This window comes from Echinops telfairi, unplaced genomic scaffold (genome assembly GCF_000313985.2).
Source record: "Echinops telfairi isolate 266 unplaced genomic scaffold, ASM31398v2 ScPeMD7_7406;HRSCAF=8444, whole genome shotgun sequence".
Taxonomy (NCBI): Eukaryota; Metazoa; Chordata; class Mammalia; order Afrosoricida; family Tenrecidae; genus Echinops; species Echinops telfairi.
Window position 1 is genome coordinate 3,475,071 of NW_022111306.1, and position 16,427 is coordinate 3,491,497.

At 35.2% G+C, this 16,427-nt stretch overlaps 1 protein-coding gene across 8 annotated transcripts in view; it reads right to left on the bottom strand.

Annotated features, from left to right (window-relative positions):
- DNM1L (dynamin 1 like) overlaps window positions 1–16,427 on the bottom strand; it is a 47,308-nt gene that overhangs the window by 21,626 nt on the left and 9,255 nt on the right. For 4 of the 8 annotated variants that reach the window (XM_045296395.1, XM_004700014.3, XM_004700013.3 and 1 more), the window contains exons 2-7: window positions 12,448–12,595; window positions 8,189–8,227; window positions 6,509–6,555; window positions 6,018–6,089; window positions 5,157–5,243; window positions 2,147–2,309 (exon numbers count right to left, since the gene is read on the bottom strand). In XM_045296395.1, the coding sequence (XP_045152330.1) occupies window positions 2,147–2,309; window positions 5,157–5,243; window positions 6,018–6,089; window positions 6,509–6,555; window positions 8,189–8,227; window positions 12,448–12,595 (556 nt within the window). The remainder of the gene's footprint in view (window positions 1–2,146; window positions 2,310–5,156; window positions 5,244–6,017; window positions 6,090–6,508; window positions 6,556–8,188; window positions 8,228–12,447; window positions 12,596–16,427) is intronic. The other 4 variants (XM_004700016.3, XM_004700015.4, XM_004700018.3 and 1 more) reach the window with 1 other exon arrangement.

A 16,427-nucleotide genomic window follows, 5' to 3' on the forward strand; every position in this document is an offset into this window, starting at 1 on the left:
AGTTTAAATACGACTTAAATCCTTTGATATAGTTTCTCTTTTAATCTAACCAAAGTAAACTAGAATCACTCATGCAGTAAAAATGTTTCATGAAAATGAAATTTTAAAAATTGCTTTTTAAATAATTCCAGCTGTCCTAATAGAAATTTCCTTTAGCAGACTTAGCACTAAAATGTCCTATTAAGTTTTCATTCAAAATTATAAAAGGAGGAAAAGAGAAACACGACAGAACCCGCTCACTGCTACTGCCATCAAGGCAACTCCGGTCCTTTAGGACCGAGAGAAACTGCCTGAGGGTTCTGAGGCTGTTCATCTTCACGGAACAGAAAGCATCATTTTTATCCCATGGAGCGGCTGGAGGGTTTAAACCGGTGGTGAGATTCATCTGGTTCACACTGGTTCGGCAGAACCAATACCTAATTTTTTATCGAGTTCGGAGAATCAGTTGCTAAAATGGCATGTGTTTCAGGGTTCTCTCTAAGGTGGATAGCTGGGCAGTGAACTAAAAAGAAAATCACAAATTTACATGTCTTAGACTTTCTTTAACATTCATCTGCACAACAGTGTATTCTGAGTGCCCATAGTAATATTCATTCAGTCTGTGAGTATAAAAAATTAGATAGAATTATGTTTGTAATATTTATTCATTTCATAAAACTCATAATACTTTTGGTGAAATATTAAGTTTTTATTCCCTTGTATTTATTACTTCAGTACGCAAACATGTAATATAAGGAGAAAGCATGTCAAATAACCAGAGGATGGCACGCGGTCATTTGTTTCAGCTTTGTATTAAACCTCAAATTCTCACAAGATATTATGAATGAATTATGCAATTCCTCAAAGTGTTCAAAGAACCAAAAATATTGTCATTATAACTTCTAAGTTCAAAAGAGGGTTTTCAAAGAACATGTTCAGAGAAGTCATCTGTTTCTAATATACCAAGCACAATGACTATTGTCTAAGTAGCCTACCTCTAAAGGAATGGGATCCTACTCTTACAGTGAAAAGATGATTAAGGATAAATCACAGTTGATGACATTGTCAGGTATTATTTAATATTTTTTTATTATTTAAAAATACTTGGGAGGGGAAGGGCTGATACCAAGGACCCAAGGATTCAAATAGAAAGAAAATGTTTTGAAAATGATGGTGGAGGGGAAAAAAAGAAAAAATGATGATGATGGCACGTATGTACAGATGTGCTGGATACAACTGATGTGTGGTTGTTATGAAAGTTGTAAGAGCCCCCAATAAAACTATTGTTTAAAAAAATTCTTATAATCTAATTTTGTGTACCACTTTTATTATTCTTATTTAAGTATCAACTGTACAAAATAATAACCTACCTTTTGATATATCATTTTTTTAATACTTAAAGCGATCATTAGGGCAGTAAACTAGTACTAAATTATTTGAACCCACTGATTTAAATTGCAAACTTGCAGTAAGCAGCCCAACACATAACCCACACCACCAGTGCTCCCTTCAAATAATCAAGTAAAAGGGTTATTGAGGTAAAACCTGCATTTCACAGCAGTAATAACCAGATTTAAAAAAAAATTTTGTTAATAACCAGATTTAACGAAGTTTTATATATATGTATGTGTACAGGTATATGTGTGTGTGTGGACACACATACTGAGATACACACGTCAAGTAGCACATACTGACACACATGTAACTCCTCAAAAAACTTTACTTTTATATTTAAGAATTTTCTCTGATGTATATGTCTTAACATTTTCTCCCTCTATAGAATGTAGCTACTCTTAATGACTATACCATAATTACCTACCATGATCATCCACTCAATGCTATTCATTCTTAGAAACCACCCATTAAAAAATCTAAATAGTTTTACTTAGACAAAGCAAGAAAGCCTTTTTGGAAAACCATTTGTTATTTAAAAATAATTAGGGGATCATCACAAATACAGACATTCTGTGATATACTTCTGCTTAGCCTGTACAGCATTTTTCCATTCTACACATCAAAATTTCTATTTGAAATTATAAGCAGTATAGGAAAGTATTAATTTCTTAAATCTGCATTAACATTTCTTTTCAAAATAAAACTTCCTTCCTTGAGGGTAAATTATCTTTGTAAATCAAGTATCTCATTAAATATTAACATCTGTCCTTACCATCTGGATCCACCTCTCTTGAAATTTTCAGAGCTTCTGATGTTGCCATATCTGTATTAGCAGCAGTTACGGCGAGGATAATGGAATTTGGATTACTGATAAACCGAAGAATGAGCTCTCTGATTTGGAGTTCGATATCCTTAGGTTGATCACCTACAGGCACCTAAACCAAACAGCGATGAACAAAGATCCAATAGTAAAAATCAACTGAGCGTTTTTATTTTTATTTTTTCATTTAATCCACAGAAAATAAACATCAATCCATTTATAGATCATTTAAAATTTTACATAAAGATGTATGTATTAATTTTATGGTCTGCAAAGTATAAAAACATAGCCCTTACAAATGTCAAGTTTACCCTTGTGCAAAAGGTACATAGCACAATCCATGTTAAAGATTGTTAAGCATTATTCTACATGTCACACTAGTCAAACAAAACAGTCCCAGATTTCACCCCTGTAGAGTTTACATTATATTGATGCAAGGCAGACAGTAAGTAAAAAATATAAATGCATATATATATATAAAGAGGCTTCAAAATTTTGTGTCAAATGGAATAAAACGCTAATGGAATTTTTCTATGAACTTTAAAAATTGCCCCCATATTAGTTGTTGTGTGCCACAGATTTCATTCCAACTCCTAGCAACACGATAGGGCAGAGGTGCACTGCCCCCATAGGTTTCCAAGACTGTCCTCTCTATTGGTGCAGATCGCCACATTTTTCTTCTGTGGCATGGCTGGTGGGTTTAAACTACTCCGCTTTTCACTGTGCTACCAGGGTTCCACATATATGTGAGAGCTTCAAAAAGTTCACGGAAAAAGAGAATTGGAAAACAGAAAATTTCCCCAATATACATACATATTGTCCAGATGGTGGTAAGAGTCATGGGAATAATAACTAGGCTATGATATTTAATTGTTTGTTATGTTTTGCTTTTATATAGTGCAGTTAAAGAAAACAACCTCACTGAGACTATGACTATAAAGAAGTAAAAACAACTGGGAGAGAGAAAAAATATGCCCATGCAGATATCTGGGGGAAGAACAATCTAGGCTGACAGAGCAATAAGGAGTCTAAAGCAGGACTCAGGATAAGAATAATAGAAATCAAATAGATCAAGCTGAGATTTGTAAATCACTGCAAGAGCTCTGGCTTTTACTCTTAGGTGAAACAAAAAGGCACTAGAGTGATTTTTCATCAAGGAATGAATGATGCTATCTAATTTTCACTTCAACATTCAAACTCTCGCCACCAGTTCAAGTCATAGTGACCCCATGTGCAACAGAACAACACTGCCTGGTCCTGCATCATCCTCACAATTGTCATTATATTTGAGCAGCCACTTTGTTAATCCACCTTTTTGAGTGTCTTCTCTTTTGCTGACCCTCTATTTTGGAAGCACTGGGTCATTCTTCAAAAATCGGTCCTTTTTTTTAATATGCCCAATCTCTTTTCGGTTTATCTTTTTTATTTCTGTTCACTTTTATCTACTCTATATTCAAAAGCAAGCTTCTACGTTCAAGTACAAGCACCACTCTGGCTGCTTAATAACGACTAGATGATGAGGAAGATCAGTTTTAGAAAGTTTCTGTAGTAATCCAGGTGAGAAATGGTAGCTATGAATTTGTAAAACATGATAGGATACTGTGTATATTTTAAAAGTAGGAAAAACAAGAGGATTTGTTGTCAGAGGAAATGTGATGTGAAATAAATACATAACAGAATGTCTCCAGTGTAATTAAGTCCATTTCAGCCTGTGTGATCCAAGGACTGTAAACATTAAAATCCAAGATCAGAGGAGGGAATTGTATTCGAGCTTAAATTCTGAGCACCTGATTTTCAGAAGACTATGGATGACAGTAAAAGCACAAAATCCATTTGCAGAATCCCCAAGTGGTTTAAGCCTCTAGTGAATTCCCTCTAACCACTGACCAGGGACATGAATAGCCTTGCCCTCAGACAGTGCATTGGAACGTGGATATAGTATGGTTAAAATTTAACACCTTAACATTTGTTTTCCCTTTTGACCCATTTTAAATTTGGTCTGGTTTTTACTATTTTCTGCATTATTTTGGACTGAAGTTTTTCTGTTGTGGTGGTGGCGGTATGTGTGTATGACTGTCTTATAAAACTTGGGAAAGGTAAATTTATAGAAATAGTAAGTTGATTAATAGTTTCTTAGGGTTATAGCAGGGGAGGTGTGGGGGAAATGAGGAACTAATAATAACGAGGACAAGGAAGTGTTCTAAAGGTGATAGTGGTGATTATTGCACAACTCTTTTTAATATATTTCAACCATTGAATTGTATGGCATAAGAATTACATGTCAGTAAAACAGTTTAAAAAATGTTCCCAAATTTTTTGGCTTATATACCATATATACTCATGTATAAACAGAGGTTTGCAGCACATTTTTTAATGTAGTTTTTGTGGTAAAATTAGATGCCTCGGCTGATATTCAGGTCGGCTTATACTCGAGTACATAAGGTAACTGGTAAAATAGAATCGCTGTTTAATGGGATGGGAATAACAAAAAAGGGCTAAAGGTAGCCTAGAAAAACAATCAGGAGTTGAGTATAAGACAAGCCAGAAGTTTGAAATGCCTATTAGGTGTTTAAGTGGATGTGTCATGTCACGTAACCAGGTGAATATGCAAATTTGACTATCATCTGCAGACTAAGAATCATGTATTTAAAGCCATATGATTTGATGAAACTGTCAATAGGTTAAGTTTTATCTAGCAATGATAAGAGACCCAAGAGCTGAGCTCTGGAGCACTCACTGATGACAGTAAGAACAAGAAGGTAAGCCTGTAGGGTTGTGGTATCCTAGAAGCCAAGTAAAGGATATTTTTCAAGGGAGAACTGGACTGTGTTAGGTATTGCCTACAGATCAACTGTTTTTGCAAAAAAAAGCTGATACTTTCTTAGAGATTAAGAAAAACCCACATATGTTCAACTGAAAACAAACATTACCAAATCTACAATGGGCAACAACAATTCCTTACCTTGGTCATACCTGGCAAATCCACAAGTGTCAAATTAACAACGTTGGGTGAAAATATCTTAAGATGAATTGGTTCAGGGCTTACTCCCTAAAAATAAATTTTAAAATATTCAATTACAATCACATTAAAATAATAAACTTCATTTCAAGTAGAGAGACAGTACCTTCTTCTCAAAAACACAACTCATGGTGAGAGTATAACTGTGTATCAGAGCAGAAATGTGCTCCATAGTATTCAATAAATGGTTGCTCGGAATAGATATTACTGTACATACTTGAGTATAAGAATACATAGGAAATAATATAGTTAGCTATATAGGTTTATAATATACCATTATACCTATACCATTAATATAAACAATTCTCAATACAATTTCATTATTTTCTATTTCTTCTAAGCCAAGACAATTCCTTAATTATGTTTCATACACTTAGAGCTAAAGAGTAACATACCCCTCCTTATTCACATTTATTAGGTACCTGGTGTTCAGAGAAATAAGAGTTAAAGTTATCGAAATTACTTTGGTACCCAAACTTTCAATATTTAAGTGTCGAGAGTATGCTTAGTAAGGGATTCATCAGAATCTTTAGATTCCCAAATTCAAATAAAAAGAATTCATATAGTATTGGTATTATCTATATTTTCTTTCAACTACACTAAAAACTCCATTATAGATGAAAACAACATCCTTCCTCTTTACCACCAAGCTTCCACAAGTTTTAGGACTGGGTCAAGTACAAGTACTATGATGCTTATAAGAGAGAAATAGGTTTGAGATTTTGACCACACAACATTATAGTAGGAACACCCACTAATAGAGATATTAATGATTATGTTTTCTAGCTCTAAAAGAATGCCTACCTTATTATTTCCTGAAATTCTTTCTGTTTCATTTTCAATTTCTTGTCGAATTTCATCAAAATCTGTGTAGAGCTAAAAAAATGGAGGGACAAAGTACAACACTCAAAAGGAAAATTAACAAAATCTAATATACACACATTTTTCTGAAACAAAGATTTGTAATTTTGTGTGCTTTTCAAAGCTGCCTTATCTCACAAGAGTTAAGCATCTGTAAATTAAGAAAACAGGCAAGACACTATATCAACTACATCTACACATAAAAAAGTATTTTTTTTTTTAACATTTTATTAGGGGCTCATACAACTGTTATCCCAATCCATACCCACATCAATTGTGTAAAGCGCATTTGTACATCGTTTCTCAAAACATTTTCTCTCCATTTAAACCCCCGACATTAGGTCCTCATTTTTCCCCTCCCTCCCCGCTCCCCCCTCCCGCATTAAAAAAGTATTTTTATGTTATTTTTACATTATGTAGTTTTGTGTGGTTACCTTATTCTTGGTGTGAAGAAATTTACCCCATTCTTCCACTTCAACCCCTGGAAAAAGAAAAACTCATTTATTGGAAACTATAGAAATTACTTGTTAACTTTAAAGATTCAATTTTTCCATTAATTTTATGATCCATGTTGTTGAAACCTGTTATAGCTTTCATATTTAAAAAAAAAGTCACATACAGGCAGTCCCAAGAGTTACAAAGGAGATTCGTTCCTAACTATGTTTTAAAATCATCTAATTTGTAGGTGAAACAGAACAGGTTCATCAGAACAAGTGCATACAGTTCTTCTTTAGCCCTAGGTTAGTGAAGAAAAAGGCTCAAAGCTTTTTCATTGATTTAAAAACTGCACATTCAGCAGTGAAGGTGATTATAATGAAGACAATTTTGTAGTGAGTAGGTATTAAGTTGTTCCTAAGTGATGGCTATTCACACAACATTAAAGAGAATGTACGAGTTGTAAATTGGTTGTTGCATAACTTACTTCACATAGGGGAGCTAACAGGCTCTCCAATCACTTGAAATCTAGATACCATGAATAAAATTGTTCATGTCTTAGTGTATACGTAATCATTTATTCTATTAAAAGGCATAAATGTTATACATAATAGCATTACTACCGGTGAAAAGTACTCAAGGAATTCTGCTGAAACACACAAAAAGATAAATAAGTTTATACATATAACGCAAGATTTAAATTTTTGCAATATGTGAATGAAGCTGATCTAAACATAGATCTGTTACACCTGCATTTGCTAGGAAAATATACTTAGGGTATGCACTGTGTGAAGAGGGCTAAAACTTGGGAGAGCAAGTTTTATTCTCTTTCAGAGAATACAAAAATGTTTCATTATAGGCATAAATCTAACTTCTGCCTCTCTCAAACACAGTGATCTTGTTTTTGCTAAATTCAGAGTTTCACATTCTTAACAATTAAGCTTACTGAATAATCCAGTCAGGCACTTGAAATAAAAACAGACATGACTGAAAGTTATTGCTATAAATATCTACTGAAAAAAACAAAAACAGCGCAATTATTTGGTGGAATATGGTAAATAAATCTAGATCCTTTTTGCAAGTGAAATGCTCACCTACTTCAAAAGCTTAATACTTTCTTCCAAGAAGTCTCATTTGAAGGACTGGAATGATCTAGCCCAGGGGTCGGCAAGCTGCGTGCGGCTCACGAGCTATATGCAGCTGTTTTGGTATGTACATGTGGCTCTGAAGTCAAATTGAAAAAAAATTTTTAAAGAATATTATTCAGATAATGGTGGTTTTCTTCGTAAAAATATGTTTAAGGCTCTCAGATAATTTTTTAATTGTTTGAGGACAGGATTGGATCTTCCATCTCAAGTTTGCCGACCCCTGATCTAGGTGAACAAAGAGGCAGGGTCAGGCTATAACATATTAAAAGGGTGTGTTTAAATTACCTTACCATATAAAAGAGGCCTGGCTTCACAAGCATGTTTTAAAAACGAAACAAATTACATTCACGACCAAAAAAAGCTTGCATTTTGAGGCAATGCAAAAAGATAAGAAGAACCACTGACACCTGCAACCAATGTGGATTTGCAAATAAAAACGGAAGTAAAAAAATGCAGACAGCCTGTAAATGTACAGACGCACACATGCAGGCATGATGGTAAAAGGGCCAAAGACAAATGGATAAAGGGAACCTTTAGAAAGGTGTCTTGAGTTTTTCCATGTGGCCGGGTCTGTAGTTAAAGAGAAACAGCACAGAATGTTAAGTTTAGTGTTTACTACTAAAATTTTAAGCCTTTTTTAAAAATGTGCAGAAACCTAAAGACATTTCATATGCATACAGCATTCATTCAGAAATTACACGGAAATTAGAAGAATGTGCAAATTTTTAGAATGTGACATAAGTCAAACATGTTGTGTGCCATAATTTACGTTTAATATTTTTAAAGCAAACTTTTCATTACAATTATTGTTGGTTTCAAATTTTGATATAATTGGATTAAGATAATACCACACTTCAACAATGTGCCCTTAGATATTTGATAACCTAAAACTGAAAAAATGGATTGCCAAGAAAGAATTAACCAAATATACTAAACACATCTTTCACAGCATTAAGATGTAATAAATGTATACCACAACTTGCCCTATTAACTAAGGCTGAGCTTTATAAGAGGTTATTTTCTTTGAAATATACATGAAATTTAACAGAAGAAAGAAATGCTTCACCTTCATGGATTAAACCCAACCAAAGGGAAACTACTGCAGCTACTACAATCCCTTGTACAGAAAATTAATACTATCTTTTTCTTAATTCTTGTATACAATTTTACTTGCTTTTGGGGCAAATGATTATTTTACAAGTAGATAGTTTAACTAAATAGGGATAACAATTCAAATTATACCTATATTTTTAGGCATTTTCTATTAGGCATATACCAAAACTAAAAATCAAATCTGCTTGCCATCAAGTTGGTTGCAACTCATAGAAGCCTTCTATAGGCTTTCTGAGGCTGCTAAGAAGCAGACAGTCCCTCCCATCTACTGCAGGAGCCGGTGGTTTGGAACTGTGGACTTTGCACCCAGCAGCCTGAGGGTTACCCCACAATACCACCATAGCTCCTTATTAAGCATATCCATTTGTATAAAACAAAATCATTTTGTTTTAGTTCAACAACTATTCTCTTCTCAATATAAAATCTAATAATCTTCAAAATATCCATTAAAATTGTTAAGGGTAAAATACATAGCAGAATTTTGATCTTCAATTAGCATGCCACTTGTAGATTCTAAAGAGGAAATCTGAGGAAAGCATAATTCTTTACAAACATATAAAAAGTAATCATAGAGTGCAAAGTTCAAACTAAACAATTACCCCACTTGAATTTCATTTTGTTTGAATTTAACAAATTCTCTCACATTGGCAGAGTGAGGTCAAGCTGAGTAATTTCAAATAACAATCCCAGAAATCTACATATTGACACCTCAGCTATCCTACATAAGTGAGAAAAATGAAGGATTTCAGATTTATGTAGTTTTCTGCTAATTAAATTATACATACTTAATGAAATGTTTTATTTTAGCCAGTATCTAAAATGGATTACCCTTCATGTCATTTTACAATGTTCTTAGATTAACCAATTAGTGGTAACTTGGGCCTTTTTTACATAACAGCCCTTTCAAGAGAAAACCACAAACACACACAAAAGACCCTATACAAGGTTTTCGAGGCTTGTAAATCTTCCAAAGTCAGGGTGTATGGCCCTTAGACAGGTTTTGGAAATCTTCACAGTAGTAGACAGCTTCATCTTCCTCAGAGCAGCTGGTGGGTTTGTACTGCCAACCGTGCCGTTAGTGATCCAACACTTAACAAGAGATGAAGGATTCCCTCCACCCCCCCCCTTTTGTTTTTCAAGTTCTGTCTAATTATGTGTTCCCCCTTTCCCTCTGTAGTCTTAACCCTCTCTGATGCCATATTCCATACTCTTCTATGTTTATCTACTTCACTGTTTCTAATTTCCTCTGGGACAGGCTAGAGCTCTTTATCCCAAAGATAAAGAGACTGCGATGAGAAACTAAGGAAATATCTTATAAGACACATTTAGTGCTCAGCCCTGGTGGCTTAGTGGGCTTCTATCACAAGGTGAGCAGTTCAAAACTACTAGCTGTTTCACGGGAGAACCACCAGCTTTCTATTCCCTAAAGAGCTACAGTCTTAGAAACCCACAAGGGGAGTTCTACTATGAGTCAGAAACGTCCAATGGCAGTGAGTTTTTTTATTTTATGTTCTGGATAACTTAAATGAATTATTTTAACTAAGTGTTTTGTTATTTTTCAATAGGAAAAATAAGTCTTCTGCTTTTCGGGGACAGTAGATACAACATGTAGGACAAGCATATTTTTGAACAACTACCAAGAAGTGAAGTCAACAAAACAGAGTGGACACACAAGTAAAGAGATAACAGACACTAATACTTCAATAACTAAAATGCACACCCTTTTCTAACAACATTTTATCTAAGGAAGCAATAACCACATTTGCAATTACTTTTCTGAGAGTTAGGAAAATATCTGCACTTTCGGTTACTGGAAAAAAGAAAAATAAGATAGAGACCTAGTACCAGAGAGTACCAGATCTAGTACCTTATATATTTGATGGTGAACCACAGAATAATTCAAGATGATTATATTCAAGGTTCTGAATTTAATAAAGAAGTATTACAGAAATGCAAAGGGATATGTAATATACCTAGATGCTATCAGTAAGGCTCCTACATATCCTCTGGCAGTCTATCCAAAATTATTTTTGTTAAAATCTGCAACTTGTCATAAATTATACAACTTCATTGATTTTTTTTTACAACTTCACTAATTTGCTTCAATAATTTCCTTTTTAGAATTGTACTAAATGCTCAACACAAATGTAGTTTTTAAAAAAATCACATCAACCAAGAGCTCCTATAATGAAAAAAATCTCAAATACAGAAATTAACTTCAGTTTCATCAATATTATCCTATCTTAAATCAGAAAACAAGGCGTAATGAAGCTGCTCTAAAATATAAAATAAAAAGATCTTTGCAACTGAGAAACAAATATGGTACTCTGCTACAAGATAATTTAATAATTAGAGTTACTATACACTTTTATAAAAATCTGAGCCAAAGATGGAACAAAGCAAGATTAAACAAACTCAGGCTCTCACCAGAAACTTAAAACCTCATCTATACACGTTAAGTATGAGTAATATTGCATACATAATAAGCAACTTAAAATCTGCTAATAGAGAGCATTTCTTAAAAGACATTCAGGTTTAACAATAGCAATAAACTGCCATATAAAAAAAGACCGTGAATATTTTATTTTAATACACACATTTACTATCCATATGCTCTACCAAAGAAATATCCCAGTAGTGTTTAGCTGAGACTAAGCCTGAACATGGGATCCTCAAAACTAGGGGGGTCAACACAACTTGGAATCCAGTGGGCAGAAACTGGTTTGGTTTGCTTTCCTTACTGGTAAGCTTTTGCTTCAGAATAAAAACTCCTCTTATAGAAAAGATTGACTACAACAAAGGGAAAGTAAATCAGTTAGCCGACCCTAGCAGACATAATATATTTTAAAAACCCTTGGTACCATCAAGTTGGTTCCAACTCATAGTGACCCTATAAGACAGAGTAGAACTGCCCCTGTGGTTTTCGAGAGTGCACATCTTTATGGGAGTAGAATACCTAAAATTTCTCCAATGGGAACTGGAGACCTTGATGCTAGCAGCCTACCAGGGCCCTAGACAAATAGTTAAGACCAGCAAAAGGAAGATGAGATAACATCACTCCGCTGAAAAGCAAAGCCATTAATTTTATTCACCCTAAAATCTTTTCAACTAGATCTAATGATTTAAATCAGGGGGTCCTCAAACTTTTTAAACAGGGGGCCAGTTCACTGTCCCTCAGACCGTTGAAGGGCTGGACTATAGCTAAAAAAAAAACTATGAACAAATTCCTATGCACGCTGCACATATCTTATTTGGATAAATGTCCTCCATGGGCTGCATGTGGCCCGCGGGCCATAGTTTGAGGACCCCTGATTTAAATTCTAAACCCACCCCTACCCCACCCCCCAAAAATTGATGTTTTAAACATTAGGGGCAAAAAAGTTAACACAGACACAAAAACTGACTCGTTTATGGATTGTGTCACTCACTCCACCATTAAAATTCCTATAAAGAGCATTAATAGACTATTCTCAAAAGTTTACTCATTGTCCATTCAAAACAAAAATCACTTTTTTTTTAAATTTTAAAGAAAAAGTACATATTCTTTTTTTTCACAAGACTTCCCAACTCCCAATATGGATGTAGTCGCTAATTTCTAAACTGTTCTTCAGTTAATATTTTAAAAACAGATCAAAATTTAATTTTAAAATAATTCTTACAGCAATTCTAAAACTTACCATTTTCTTCTCCTGTTGTTTTTCGTTTGTCTTCTGGTGCAACATGGACAAGCTGCAGGATGAGTGGCCTCCGGGTGACAATACCAGTGCCTCGGGGAAGCAGGTCCCTGCCCACTAGGCTTTCTAGCACGGAGCTCTTTCCACTGCTCTAAAAATAGAAGATACAAGAACAATATGAGTCTCTTACCAGAGTTTTAAAAACTTTTTATTGTGAATTAGGTGAAAGTCACAGAGCTAATCCTATTTCCATTCAGCAGTCCACATACCATGTCTCAAGTCATCAACATTTTTGAAACCCATAAGACTATGTATAAAAAAAGGCAAAGAAACTGTACTAAGAAAGAGTAGAACAGAGACTGTAAAAATTTTTCATAATTTTCTATTGCTTGATCTTTATTTCTCAAAAAAATAAAAAAAATTCCAAAGCAGAGAATGTAAAAGCCTAACCCTAATCCATAATTCTACTGTTTATAAAGCTCTTCCAGTCAGGTTTTCAAAAGTTACATGAAATTTGTATATATTAAAAAAACCTATAATATGTAGGCACTTTAAGTGGGTCAGTATTAGATTTCTCTAACCTGCTTTTACTTTTAATGTAATTACAGGGCTATCATGCCCTATCAATCAGTACAGTAACTTCTGTTTAATGGTTCAAAAATAAGTGTTCCCAGTTGAGGCTATTTAAATGGTTATCAGTTTCTGCTACCACTAACTATGCTGCAGTAAGTATGCTTGTACATATAACCTACTCACTTACTCTATTACGTTAGATCAATGCATAAAAAATGAAATTACTGTGATTAAAGAACATAGAGATCATAAACATTTATCGACACCAACAATCTACGTGTCACAAAAACACACGAGTTCAAGAATTTACTGCATGCATCTCTATTTGCACTGGGTTTTACCACCTTTCTGAATCTGCTACTAAGAAAGATGAACAATGACGGTGCATTATTATTATATATTTTTTTTTTTTTTTCAATTGAAGTCAAGCTTCTTTTTGCTTATAGGCTTTGTGTGAGGGAGCTTCAGAAAGCTCGTGGAAAAATCCATTACTTGTTAATCCCATTTTTCCGTAAACTTTTTGAAACCCCCTTGTATTTCACCCTCAGTGGTTTATCTGTTCAAATCTGATTTTTTGCATATATATATTGCATGAATCCATACTGGTATAAACAAACATTTGACTAAGTCAATGGGGAGAGAACACATACATCCCATACAGAAGGATTCCAAATAATTTATACAGCTACTGCACTTTCAAGGAGGACATGGGAACTTAAGTTCCTACTCCTTAAGTAAGTGCTGCAAATAGTAACTTCCTTCTAAAGAGTATAGTGTGGAAATAGGTTAGAGGGAAGTAACCTTACCGTAAACACTACCTCAACTCAGCTAACGTGGGTCAAAGAAAACAGTGATTAAGTCATGCTGGTAGTCATGTTGTAGTATGTACCCTTGATCTAATGTGATCAAAATAGCACTTTACCTCTCTCTAACCATCCCTCTCCAAACCCATAATCCCAGTCTAATCAAGAGAAAACCCTTATGTATACTGAGATGCATCCTCCCAAATATCTGACAGCATTCCTCAAAAAAGGTCATGAAGAACCGATCACAATGATTTACATACAACACCCCTCCACCCCGACAGAGGGATGAACAATAAAAACATGGGTGAAGGGAGACAGCGGACGGTGTAAATAAAATAAAAATAATTTATAAATTATCGTAACCTTTGTTTTGCCTAACTTGGAGGTTTCCCAGAGAGAAAAAGCGGTTATGTTGAATGCATTCCTAGAAAACGGAATGGCAAATGATCAAACTGCTGCCTCGTGCTGTAAATTATTTATTACCATAGGGTAAGCAACAGAACTACCGAGAGCCTGGGTAGAAAAGTGGAGGAAAACATTACTCTTGGAGATAAGCGTTTTGAAAAAATTCTGTGTATAAACAAGAAACTTAGCTGTACAGATGCTGGGAGAGAACACTGCTCAGAAAAAAAAACAACTCACAAAACTTTTACATTTTCCCCTCTACCTAATTTTAGGTATGACACAAGCAGGCAGTGTTGTAAATGGACTGGGCAAGGCTGACGGTACGCCCCAACACGGAGTCAATGTGTGAAGACAGAGAATGTGTTTTCTTTTTTTTTTTGGCTACAGGAATTTCAAGGAATCTCTGCCAAACCACTAGCAGACCATGAACTAAAGCAAGAGAGACATCACAAACGCCACATGACAACTCCAGTCTTTACAAACAAAATACTTTAAAGAAGCAAGCAACTACAACACACAATAAACAATAACACACTACAGAGGAAAAATCTGATTGTCGGAATTACCACATATCATATTCAAAAATTTCAGTTTTCAAGAAATGAAGCATGTAAAAAAAAAAAGTACCAACTGTACATGGGGGAAAAATGAATAGCAACTATACCTATAGAGACAGACATTAAACTTATTACACCAAGTCAACTTTAAACATAACAACTAAAAGAAACCAAGAAAACAATGTCTCAACAAATAGACTATAAAGAGATAACCATTACAAAAAGAAACTAAACTGAAATTATAGAGCTGAAAAATAAAATAACAAATAAAAAATTTGCCAGAGGTTTTCAAGAGAAAATGAGAGGCAGAAAATGAAATGAACTTGAAGATATATTCAAAGTATCCAGTCTGAGGACCAACAGATAAGTAGAATAAAGGAAAAAGAGTCTAAGACCTCTATAGATAACATGAATAAATACCAACTAGAGTCCCAGAAGGAAAGGCAAGAAATATTGGACTGAGAAAAAAAAGTACGGGGGCTACCCCTGGCTTCTTAAGGCTTCATTCAGCAGGGAGGAGGAGATTCTAATTCCACACCAGCCCAACCCTGATGGCCACAAGGCAGAAAAGTCAGACATGCTTCCTCCCTCCATCCTTCTTTGACCCTCTACTGAAAGCACACTTTCCTCCCACTGTATTCACTTCTCTGCTGGATTCAATAATCCACGGCAATGGCTACCCAGAACTCAAAGACGATATGCATGATTGTGAGGATTTATTAGAGAAGTTAACAAGTCAGGATCAGAAAACATTAAGGATACAGTCTTTGGTCCACAACAGTGCCAGCGGTCAAGTCTCTCTTTGGTCCTCAGTCTCTCAGCCTTGTGGTCTCTTGGGCTCTGTGACAGTTACATGATCTCCTGTCAACTTGAGCGAAGGAGTAGAGTCTAGCCTGTCAATCATGTCATAGCCCAGTGATGCCTCTGTGTGGGCATGGCTTTCTCCTGAGGATTCTGGGAACTCCTGTCTTCCTCCTTGGAGTGGGGGGGCACAAACTGCTACACATTCCTGTGAACAAGCCACATGAAGCTACTATGCTGATGGCAGCCAGAACCCTGGAAATGGAAGAGCCACGTGGAGACCCGCACCAGGGCTGAAATGCTTCCACCGCCACTGGATCCACAACTGGCCTGTCATCTTCCTGCATTAGGCATCATTGCATATGCTGTGTGAGTCTAGAGAGTTAATTGATGGACTAGTATTGGATCTGGGCTAATATCAGACTTACAAACTTGAACTGGACTGGGCTGGGATGTTTTCTCAATATACAATTGCTCTTTGATATAAAGTTCTCTCTTACACAGACATGAGCAACTTTACACGCTTCTAACTTGTTCTGTGGGCTGAGAAGCCTGCTGCTCTGTCCCTCTGCCGCATGAGGACGTTAAAAGCATTCGGAGAAAAGTGACTTGCCACATCCAGGGTTAAGATTAATAATCGTTTTATTATCAGAAACGATGAAAGCCAGAGAAGCTGTAGGGCAACATACTAGAAGTGCTGAAAGAAAGAAAATTGTCACCCAAGACTATCTATCTGACTTAAGGTTGGTACTTAATATCAAGATGGCAATACTCCCCAAAATGGCCTACAAATTCAATGCAGTCATTATCCCAACAGGCTTGTTTCCAGAAGAAAAAAAAA